This window comes from Cygnus olor, chromosome 13, assembly GCF_009769625.2.
Source record: "Cygnus olor isolate bCygOlo1 chromosome 13, bCygOlo1.pri.v2, whole genome shotgun sequence".
Classification (NCBI taxonomy): Eukaryota; Metazoa; Chordata; class Aves; order Anseriformes; family Anatidae; genus Cygnus; species Cygnus olor.
Window position 1 is genome coordinate 1,952,334 of NC_049181.1, and position 12,221 is coordinate 1,964,554.

Sequence of the window (12,221 nt, forward strand, 5' to 3'; positions counted from 1 at the left end):
AGGGGGGAGTTGATGGGGGTGGCCTCTGCTTACGTCTATGCCAGCTTCTGTTACTAGGAGGAGCAACGCAAGATTTTCGATGCTACGTTAAGCCCACCAGGCTCTCTCTTTACTCAAACTGGTGATCTGCAGTTCAGGAATGGAAGTTTGAAAGCGAAGAAGGCATTCCTACTTGGGATGAGATAGAAGAAGAGCTAGGAAAAGAGGACAGCTTCCTCCCACAGCACTCGGCACATCCACCCCGGATGGCTGGGGAAACTGGCCAAGAAGCGCATTACGAAGTGCTGGGGATGTGAAGGAGAACCTCGGGAAGCTGTCCCTGAGGCCACCGCTGCCCCAGGGAGCTTCCGAGGGGAGCACGGGTGGGATAACGGTGGCAAAAAAGAAAGATGAGAGAGAAGAGGGATGTGGCACCGGGAACGCGGAGCACCCACGCAACAGCTGCGACACGGCTTGAAGAAAGCAAGGACAAAGGAGCGACAAAACGGCACAGACCCAACCCCAGCACAAGCACCAACGGAGAAGCTCCATGGGCAATTCCAACAGAGATACCCTGGGAGGCAGGAAGCCCACGACTTTTGCAAACTTGACATTAAATTCATGCAGCAAAGGAAAAAAAAAAAGAGTAATAATTCAGTAGACACGGCATGGTGGGCACAGTGCCCCATCGGGGCGAGGGGTGGCCGAGAAGCAAGAGCACAAACTTTCCTTTGTAATTAATCCACCTCCAGCCGCTGGGGAAGGGGGCTAAGAACAAGGTAAGGCAGACATAAAAAATGTGGCAAGTCACGGGACAGTTCAGCTCCTTGACAAACAACAGGCAACAAATTAAGTCTTACACCCTAACAGTTTAGCCGAAACAAAATTCATCAAGGTATCATAAAATGCCAAGAGTCTCACAGGTAAACTGCGGGGCAGGAACGGGAGGCTAGAGAACGGGGGTGGAACAGGCAAACAGGAAACCAAAGGATGACAGAAAGCTAAAGGCGGGCCAAGTGTGGGCCAAACTGATGCGACGGCACAGTGGAACCGCAAAACGAGCTTGGTCATGGATGCCCTGGTCCAGGAGAAATGGGAGTGCTACAGAGAGAGCAGACTTGTGGGCAGGAGACAGCTGAGAACAAGGACGCACGCGGGGTTTTCAGCCCCACCTCCCCAGGGGATGAAGCGGGGGCCGGCAGTGTGCCGCGGGTACCCCTGGGGCAGAAGCCCCGTCTTCCAGGGTGCCTCCAAACGCCCCCAGGACCCCCACGCTCGCAGGAAGGCCCACGCGAGGTTTCAGGGTTAGTGAAAACCTCGAAGCGCTGGTGCCCAGCGACTACTCCTAGGGCAGGAAGGAAGCCATGGCCTGCCCACGCCCCTCGCTAGCCTCAGGAAGCTGACAAATCACCAGACCTTCAAACCCTTTCCTGAGGCCCAGCCGGGGAGTCTTTGGGTAAAGGTGCAAGGAGAGGCTGCGGCCCCGGGCGCGCGCGGGGCACTGCGGCCTGCTGGCGCCTCAGCGAGGTCACGAGCACGCGGCTTTGGGGTCGGGGACCGTGCCAGTGCACGGCTTACATCGGCTTACTGCTTCTGATGCACCTGCTGGGCTGGGGTCAGGCTTTCTGCAACCGTGAGCGGCTCCTAGCAGGATCTGGGGTTTGAGAGAAAGCGCCCGAATTACTACAGAGTTATCATTCTGCCACAGACCGAGGCCGTGAGAAATCGACTGCCCAGCTCAGAGAAAGAACCCAGATACCAAACCAAGTGAAAAGAACATAGCTAAAAACAAGTTATTTTTCCATGCTTATAAAAAGGTTCTCATGCACAAAAAAAACCCACATTTTCTTTTACAATAAGCAATAGTTCTGTTGTTCTAGCACACCCTGCTGTCTAGCTCTTAATCATGTAACACATATGATTAATACTTACGCCACAGTAAAGTGATGCTTCACTGTCATCTTCACAGTACTTCATTACATAGAAAAGATACATTTGAGAACATATTTAATATTATTCTAATGGTTGCTAAAATACACAAATTATAAAAGGATTTCTCTGGAATCCACGTGTTTATCTCCCCCCAACCCTTACACAAAATAAATACGTAAGTGGATCTTCGGCCAGTCAGAAATATATGAAAAGCATTTCTTTTGCATTTCAAGATTTTCAGGCTTTAGAACAGAAACCATAGTGTTTACGTTAGCTCAACAGGACTGATCTAAAATGGGTATGATTCTGACTATGAGCTGATGCATACATGCTATTCCTGGTTACCGTATGTAGGAGGACCAATCAAAGAAATAACACATTTTTTTTATAAATATATATGTATGTATATATATATAATATATATATATATGAGAGAGAGATGACAGGACGGGTGTTTATATTTTAAAGCCCAATACAGAACTAGGAGAGCCTCTGCGCTATATTTCCATCAAAACACAACTGAATTAAGTCCAGAAATGGATTATGGCTGATTCAAAACAGTTATTAAAAAAGTGTGATTTTTCTACTGTACCATAAACTCATATTAATGCTCTGAGCAATTTAGGATATACTCTCCTCCATCACAAAACTAAACCTTTGCATTTTTTTTCAAATCATTTTGCATCTAAGTAGAATTTTTGGAAAGCGAGATAAAATAGCTAGTGCTTAATATAGAAAGTCAAAAATTAAATTCCTTCTGCATCTGAGAATATACATGGGTCACTCTTTGCTGCCTGAGGTTTTCCAGAATTATTGACCAAGCCGTGCACAGATGAACTTAAGGATACTGGATGAAAATTTAAAAAAAGAAATCTTGAAAAACTCCACCAAAAATTTCTAACCTCTTTTTTTTCGTTTGTTCTCTCTGTGTAAACCAACGTACTCTCTTAACCAAGCTGGAACTGTCAGATTCTTTTAAACAACAGGAGAAAACTGAAGTCCCATATATATTTCAACCAGACCCTACTAAGCAAAGAGGCTGCCCAGCTCCAGCTCACCCCACGACAAATCCCCTGTTCCTGCTCACTGAGGCCGCTGCCTTTCGCTGGGGAAAGACACTACCGACTTCCCTCGCACTGTCACAAACTGTACTATTACTACCAAAATGAGTTCTGTTTTCAAGTTCGCAGTTTTCAGTATAACAAGTACAGTGCAACAAGAATTCTCTTCTGGAAGCTTGAGACACAAGAGTGTGTCCGGAGGACGAGAACAGAAAGTTATCAGGACTGCTAGCCACCAGAGGCACAGAGCTCAGTTCAGCTTCCCCATCAGCTCCAAGGGACAAATTAAACGAAACGCAGATTTGCACCGAGTAAGTCGCGGCAGAACTGCGTGGGAGCCAGTTGGCCTATCTGCACAAACTACCACCTGCTGAAAACATCACGCTTCTGAAAACTGATCATTGCTTGGATTTGTTTTCATTGTGTCGATATAATGGAGATATAGTTACTGTACAACTCAGCGAGCAATTCCATCCCTCTACGCTCCTGCTTGCCTCTTCTTCAACACATACTGAATAATAGCATCTATTTTCTTTTAAGTTTCCAGTAGTTGTAAATAGAGGTAGCCAAGCTACTATTAAAAATCACGCTATGCTTTGAAGAGGAGGAACCTTTCAAATGTTGAAGTTACCCCTTAGCTGCACAATCTCTATTAATACTATAAAAATATGAGAGGACAAAAAGAAAATAGATGCAAGTAACTTTTGCATTTGGCACCTTTTGTCTAGATATTCATACTTCTCAAGTATTCTCTTTTTAATAAAGTTAATGCACACATAGGACACACCACATCAAAGGTTTGCTACATATTTACAAGGCACCAACCCTTTGTCACTTTTTACACGAATAAAGAACCGATAGAAAGCACATCAGGACCCCTGTAACTGTAGTATAGACATACTTCAGTTCAGCACAATTCATGACTGTTTGGCCTGGGAAGATTAAAATAATCCAGATCCTTCTTACAATATAGAAACTGTAAACATTTTATAGCTGCCTTTAGGATTGGTGTATTGTGCAAAAGTTATAATTATTACTGTGTATAAGGATTTATGGCAGAAACCACATAAAAACTCTGTAAGAAGGTGCTATTTCTATAATACAAAAACAAAACAAGGGAGAGAAGTCATAATCATGATTTAAAATATCATGTTCTTATTGAGAAGCTGGAAGCCTCTTCAATGCGATGAACTCGTAGTGTGTGGGGAAGAATTTCTGTAATTTAAGGCCTAATGAATAAGGCTTGTTTTGACCAATGAAGTGTGGCGATCTGAAGTTTTAAAACAAACGCAAATTGACATAATGGAAAAGCACCACTGTGAGACATGAGTGGAGTCCCCGCACAACTTGCTTGGTAGATTTTCTGGTAAAATACCTGCAGTAGAAGGCCATTGAAGTTCTTTTAAAATTGTTCCAAAGTTTTTCATCTGTCAATAATTCCATCCCATGAGATGGCTGACCCTGGCTTTTTCTGTCATTTTCCGCACCCTGCCTGACCTGGAAGTACCAAGGTTCAAAGGATCCTCGGTGTGCACAAAATTGTCATTATCAGAATCGTCGTTATACAGGACAGTTCTCCTGCCCTCATTCCTTGTTTTGATTCGAGGCGGCCTACTGAATCGGCCTCCAAACACGTTCTCACCAAATTGTCCTCCAAACAGATTTTCAAATTCATCATCTGTAATTCGGGCACGTTTCGCTCTGGTGGCTCCTCGCGAGGCTCCTCTGCCTCCCCGGCCTCTTCTTCCTCCCCTGCCACCACCTCTTCCTCTGCCACAACCTCGTCCACCTCTTCCACCTCTTCCCCCTCTACTCCATCTGCCCCACCTCCCCCACCTACCCCTCCTCCCTGTCCCTCTGCCCTGCCAATTCCTCTTCCCACTGGTGACTTTTCTTTTGATTTTTCTCTTGGGTTTTTTGGATTGCACAACTTTGCTGTAGTCATGGTCTCCATCAATGTAATCCTGATCTGTTCTAGATGTTGATTCAGAGTCTGAATCAGAGCCACTTCTGCTTTCAGAACTTGAACTGGATGCTGATTCCCCACTTTCTGATGAAGATAAACCAGACTTTTCCTTCAAGTCTCTTTTCTTCTTTTCCTCTTCCTCTGCCTCCTCCAGATGCTCATCTTCTGATGCACTTACTAGCTTCCTCTTGACTCCTGCCCGAGGTTCTCTGCCGTCACCATTTGTAAGCAGTCCATCAGGAGAGTGATCTAAGCAAACACAAAATAATCCAGTTATCATCATCGTGCCTGAACCAAACTGGGCCACAAGAAGTGGGATTCGCCTCACGCCTTTGTGATGTGCTCTGGGGATGATCCAACTCTGAGCTAGTCACCACAGGCAACCTTTATGTTCTGTGGAGGCAAACGGCTACTCTAAGATGAAAATTTATCAGAACAGAAGTAAACACTGTTCATCTTATCCTGAAGCATGGACTGCTTGACTCTCTTGACTAATAGTCCAATGCAAATCCATTCAAAAACAGGAGACCAGAGTGATGTGCTTAGACACAGACATCTACCATTTAGCCAGACAAATCCTACCAAGTGTGTCAAGACAAACACCTCCAAAATCTACTTCAAACCTAAAAATGCACATTAAAACAACACACTGCAAGTAGTGCTTATTTCCTAACAAACATGCATTGTCAAAAGGCCAGGGAATTTCTGTGGAATCTGTGGCAAACAGTTTCAGTGTGGTTTGGGGCTATAGTATAACGTTAGACCCTGGCAAGAAAAACATAAGAATCAGCCAGAAGCAGCACCTTCCATTTCTAGTGAAACCAGTCATCCAAAGAACAGAATACTTATTTCCCACCTTGTTTCACTGGTGTCAATTTACTTCTGATTGGTCTACTTTTCCCTGGATCGATGGTATTTCCACTTCGGTTCTGTGCATTTGAGCCCGAGGAGGATGGCTGACCTTCCAACTCTTCACCGGTGGCTGAACCCAAAGGTTCCTCTGTTGTATCTGAAACTTAAGATGGGACACCACTAACTCGACAGAGTATCTTTTGTTCTTTATTTGTACATTTGAAACGTAAGGCATTTTGGGGAGGTTTGGTATCACCTGAGTCAGTGGCCTGAAAGCCAGGAGGTTAGTTTCACCAAGTTGCCTCTCCAGTCATGAAGAGATAGACTCATCCAGGGTGTAATCCAAAGTAAACTTAACGTATTTGTAGTTGCTGTATGAGGGAAGCCCGTGTGCAGGAATTCCAGACTCTTGCCATTAGGTTAATTCTTAGCAAGTTTCCCTATTTTCTGCACCCTACCAATAACTTATCAACAGATGGAGGGCCGTGTTCTGCTAACAGGAGCTACAGACCACATATTTACATGATCTTGCTTGTTCAACGAGTAGGTTTTGCATGTGTCTTATGATTATACGATTTAAACTGAACATTAAATGTGCACCAGCTTTTTTGTCACTCTGCACAGAGAAGTTGCTACAAAAGAAAGGATGCATATTAGAAAATTCCTCCTCACCGTGAGATGAAACTGAAGAGCTAGTCCTAGTCAAAGGCAGTGAGGTATTCTGGTTGGTTTTAGGTTGAATCTTCATTTGCTTCTGTTTCCCTTTTGGACTGACGACACAAAACATCCCAGAAAGATAAAATTGTTAGTACCGAAGGACTCAAAACACAAAAACATTTTCCCCTGCAGTGCCTTGTTGTTGTGTTGTTTTTTTTTTTTGCAGCAGACTTGTAACACAAATGATTTCTGTTTCCCCAGTGCCTGTACTGAAGTAGTAACACTAAAAACAGTGGCAATATCATTTTGTTTGATAAAGGCATTTGAGTTTTCAAGAACAAGGCATGTGAGGTCTTTTAACCTCACCTTTTAAAGCTGAACTACTCAGTTTACACAGATAATGTATCACACAGAATTCAGAAAAGCATTACACAGCACTTTTCAACCATTACTAAACAAAGGCAAAAGAAACTTGCTTTTTCATTTTATCCAGAGGGAATACTGCTAATTATATAGCCTTTCACTTACCAGAATTAAGCCCAAACTACAAAGTGAGTTTTGATGGGATTTGAGCTCATAAATTTACCACCCAAAAGAGCAACAGTGTCAGGAAATGAGCAATACCATTAACTGACTGCTTGTTCACAAAGGTCTGCCTACCACTGTCTTGACATATCTCAAACGACACTGATGGCACATTTTACTATCATTATGTTACCTAGATGCTCTGCTAGTTGACGGTGAACTGCTACTGCTTCTTAGCCGTTTTCGGTACCGTGGCCTTTTCCTCTTCTGACATTGCATTGCTGACTTGTACTCAGAGATGATATTTTTCATATGATTTTCAAATAAGGCAGATAGTCGAAGTGTCATGCTGTATATCTGGAATGAGAAAGCATGGCAACAATTATTAAAGCTTGGCTATCTGGAAGATCAGCAGAAAACCATCACAAAACTGCAGAGACTTAATCTCTGTAGTGCAGAAGAAAAATTCATGGTGACATTCAACTCTTTACAGATAACTTCCTTTCAAAATGCATGTTCATTCTTATGACAGAAAGTGTGTTTGGACAAGGATTTAATTATTTACAGTACAAAATATTTACAAGGTTAAAGGAAAATTGATATTTTGATTACTGAAATACCCCTCCTTTTTTAATCTCCACAAAGCATGGAGGCACTTCACAAGTTAAATTAAAGTACCAAGGGAAAGAACAATTGAACTTCACTGTCAACTCATCTTTGTTTTTTGCTATAATTCCCTAGTGATGAGTCCTTACACTCACCCCTACAGAGCTGCACAGAGATGCCAGCTGAAATGTCCTCGTTCCCAATTTCTAGAAGCCAGATGTCCTTAAGCCGTTTCCTCGCCCTCTTTCTGGGCCTCACCTCCGACTACTCTCATTCGCAAATGCACTTATGGCTCTCTCTGTATTTTGGACTATTCTGTTCAAGATTTTACTTCAGATGTTTCATGCTATGACAAACTAATAGTTTAAACTCAGCATATATAAAACAGAGTTTTTAATTTCTTCCTCACATCCATACCCTTCTGCTGCATCCAGTCTTAGGAAGTTGTGTAAACACCATCAAGATCAAGAAGACATTATCACCACCTTAGACCTCTTCCCATTTCTTGCAGTCTTTCTGAATACAAAACCTCTTTGATAACGGTTTTCTTTCTATGCATACATCTTAATTCCTGTTCCCTCACCCTTACATTGCAGCAATGACTCTTTAGCTTTGGTATGTGGTATTCTGCCCTTCTTGCATCCATTTGGGACGTTGTTGCAAAGGTGGTAAACAAGGCTAGAAAACCTCAGGATGCGGACAGGCATTTGGCAGTAGATGAACCCACTGTGGCAGAAGGCCCAGCTGTGCGCCCTAGCCCTCCCGCAAAGATCATCCCACTGAGGCTCTTCGCAGTATTTAAGCAAATGGATATTGACGGGCCACTCTATTACAGTAATTTGCGAGTTGACTCATCAGCTGTTCAGTTATAAATACACAGGGAAGTTCCCAGGGAGCGCACAGCAGTAAGTAACTCACTACCAAGTATACTCGGATGTCAAGCATACAAAACCCGCTCTCAAATCACCTGTCTTCTTGCAATCCTCTACTACCTTTCTCTCTGTTAAAGCAAGCAAAAGTTATTGGTCTTTACCTTCAGAGCTTACCCCAGCCCACCTTTTGTCCTTTATACAACACCAGAACAGTTGAACCCACCTTTGGTAACAGCAGCTTTGTGCTTTCTCTCAGAGCCGCTCACACTTATCTGGAGCTCCCCTCTCCCAGAGCATCACCCTACTTCAAGCTTACTGTCATCACCCTGCTTTCACAGGGCACAGTAGCTATTATTCTGCTGGTGAGCAAGGAGTACTGCTCCTCAAGAGATGAGAAATGCCGCGCTACCTCCCATTGCCTCCATCTAGCACCATTTACACTTGCACTGAAAGCTCTCCCCACCACACTCTGCTCTTTCTGCTGATAGACAGTGGCTAGAATAAAACATTTTGCATCACCATGTTAGGTGCCACATATAATAACACATAGGATTTAATGTGTCTGTGAAATTTATGCTCTAAGTAAAGGCAGCGCAATCTAATCCCAATTGGTATGTATTTTATTCGTAATAGTTCATAAATGCTTCTATTTCTACATAAAAATTACGGGCAATTTTTTAAACAACATTCTTATCTATGCTAGATGGTGTCTTTTGGAGATGTGATTTTGTTACCACTAAAGCATCTGATTTAATACGCAGGGCCATGGTCTTTATAAAGAAGAAATTAAAATGTATGACTTACTCGAGACTTTTTATTAGGAGTGTAAGCTTTAGAGTTGCAGAATATTAAGCGAATATCTTTGTAAAATTCCAACGGACTAGTGTAGTTTCCTGCTTCCAAGGTTTCTTTCACAGTGCTGAAATCCATAGGAGTGTCAACAATATCTCGATAATCCTGTAAGAGCATGCAAAAAAAAAAATAAAGACTGATGATAACAACACCTGAGGCTGATCATGAAAACGTCTATGATATCATCCACAACAGCAGCTCTTAACTAATTATTTCCATCTAGGACAGAGATTCGAGAGTTACTGTAGATAATTCTCTGAAAACATCATTGCACTGAACATGGTCCATTCCAGCTCAGAAATGGGAAGGTTAGAAACATGTCCAGCACAGAACTTTATCAAAGGATGAACATTAGATTTTAAAATTGTGAGTACAGAAGTTGTACTCACAGGATAGGAGAAGAGATCAACCGGCTGTCTAAATGGCTCAGAGTCCTCTCTTTCATAAATCAAGTTTAACAACTGCTTGCATTGCTCTTTCCAAGCATCAGGACTTGCTTTCGTGGGCTGTCTTTTTATTCGTCGTCTTACCTGCAAGGAAACAGATGTATTTCATCATCTTTCAGAATATTCAGATTTTTCACTTTAAGTTCATATTAATTTACTAGTGTAAATTTATTAGTGTTCTGATTTGAAGCAGATTTCCACAACTAAAAACAGAACTGCAATAAGGTTAAAACAGCTGAAGGCACAATGATATGCAGAATGCAAATTGCAGAAATATGCCTTTTCTGGTAATATATAATTACTCACACCCATATGAAGTATGCAATATTTCAGATCCAGGCTAGCTATTTTTGTCAGTTTTCCCCCAAATTTGATAGCAAATCAGATTTGTTCTTGATATCTTTCAAATCAATGAAACAAAACGATTCTTCAGCAATTAAATTCACCTGCACAGCAGCATCCTTAGTCTGCCAACACTTACACATATACACAACTGAATTCACATGGTTAACACTGCAGACTATAGGCTATGACAAATTTAACATGTTCCAGACCCAAATGAGTGTTTCAGTACCCAGTCTCTCTGTCTCATATGCTAAACCAACCAGAAATATTTACTCACTCGTCTTTTCCCAGAGGAAGTTCCTGGAGCATCTGAATCTACATCTACTTCTGCCACCTAAAGGAAAAGGTAATGATTACACACACGCATGCATGCCTGTATACACACACAGCAATGGAAACAGTCTTAAAAAAAAAAACAACAGCAAGCACAATTATAAACTACTCAAGTTAAAAGAATATTTCGAGCGAAACAGAAACTAGTTTCAAACTCAAACTTACATAACTTCAGGGAAAAAAAAAGATAGATAAGCTGCTCCATCTCTTTTCTAAGTTTGCTTCCACAGAAATTACAAACATCTGAGAAATATTAATGGCTTATTTTCAGTCCTTGAGAATCAGTTAATTCCCAGTCACGCACAGCTGTATACCTCTTCCTAAATGTTCATGCCATGAGCAACTGTACTGAGTTTATTCAGACTTCATGTAGTCTCTGACTTACATTAAGCGTATATAATATTCTTTTCAGAATCTGGATCCAGAAATGAAACAACTCCTTTGTACACAACTTTCTACCACTAATTAAAAATTAATTATTTTGAGGGGAGAATCAGTTGCTTAAGAGCTCCTACAGAGGAATCTCACAGTAATTTCTTCTTCTAAAACACATTTCCTTACATTTGGCCACACAAAGGATAACTTTTATAACAGAACAAAGAACAAGGAAGCATAAACAGAAAATAAAAAAAGAAAACAACTTATTTCACAGTACATCAGAAAGAACAGGAAAGAAGATAAATGCACTGGATCCCAACATGACGATGCCATTCCTGTGCTGCCAAAATCCAGACATCAAGCCATGCAGGCCTATTTCAGAGCCAGCAGTTACTCTGCCACTTAAACCATCGCAAACCATTTGAAGTACATTTTAGACTTCTGTAAAATGCAAAAGCTACAATAACGATGCATCTCAGAAAGAGCTAAAGATACCGGAGGCACTGATATTATGCCTTTGCATATAAGGGTATTTAATAACTACGCGTTCCCGGCGACTGCCCAGTGAAGCTTCCTACCAGTCCAGAAAAAAAAATTTTCAATGGTTTCAGCCAGTCTGACTAAGGCTAAAGTTTCCTCTTGATCCTACATCTGGTGGTCAGTGTGCAGCGCAGTATCCAGGAACATCTAAGGACTGCTCATTGACACCAAGCATTATACTCAAGATTTTAAGTTTCAATACAAATCCAAGGTAACAGCACTGGTCACAAGCATGTAGGTATTCGACCAGCATCAGGCTTAACTTCAATATTTCAAAACTGCAATAATGGAAAATGTCAGAAGATTGGAGGAGCAAAGAAACCTCATAACTACATCTTACACTAGTTCATGTATTAGAAAGCAACATTGAAAAAAAACAATAAAAAACACCTAAGCAATTTGGGTTATAAGAGATCACTGCTTTGTAACAGAAACTACATCATACTTCAAAGTCTTTACAAACTATATTTAAGGGGATTAAGAGTAAGGAGAGAGAAAAAGTTAAGGGGAAGTGATATCTAACCTGTTTTCTACCTGTTATTTCACTCCACTGTACAACCAATGGGAAATGATAGAGAATTACATAAGAAAACCAGGTCTGCTTCTTCCCTGACAACAGGAGAACTTGTCCTTCTAGTTCATCAGACTGAATAACAGCTCCAGCTCATACTCCCCCCGCTTACTAATACTTCCTCACACAACAAAATATCACGTACCGAGAGAAGATTAAAGACAGGAAGCTCCAAGAATCATTCCTACCTACTGAAGGGAGCTTTTTGCCCTAGGTGAGCGATCAAATGGCCTAAACAGGCTTATCTCAAAAATATAAAGCAACTACCCATAAAATAAAAACTCAGCAAAAATCTTCTCAAACTTC

The 12,221-nt window shown here is 41.7% G+C and overlaps 1 protein-coding gene across 3 annotated transcripts in view; it reads right to left on the bottom strand.

Moving 5' to 3' along the window:
• Positions 1-1,478: 1,478 nt before the first annotated feature.
• The window catches only part of BRWD3 (bromodomain and WD repeat domain containing 3), a 51,748-nt gene continuing 41,005 nt past the window's right edge, over positions 1,479-12,221 (bottom strand). For 2 of the 3 annotated variants that reach the window (XM_040571852.1, XM_040571854.1), the window contains 7 exons: positions 10,371-10,427; positions 9,692-9,832; positions 9,255-9,407; positions 7,166-7,329; positions 6,463-6,560; positions 5,795-5,953; positions 1,479-5,187 (listed from right to left, as the gene is read on the bottom strand). In XM_040571852.1, coding sequence (XP_040427786.1) covers positions 4,403-5,187; positions 5,795-5,953; positions 6,463-6,560; positions 7,166-7,329; positions 9,255-9,407; positions 9,692-9,832; positions 10,371-10,427 — 1,557 coding nt within the window. In that variant the 3' untranslated portion in view covers positions 1,479-4,402. The remainder of the gene's footprint in view (positions 5,188-5,794; positions 5,954-6,462; positions 6,561-7,165; positions 7,330-9,254; positions 9,408-9,691; positions 9,833-10,370; positions 10,428-12,221) is intronic. The other variant, XM_040571853.1, reaches the window with a different exon arrangement.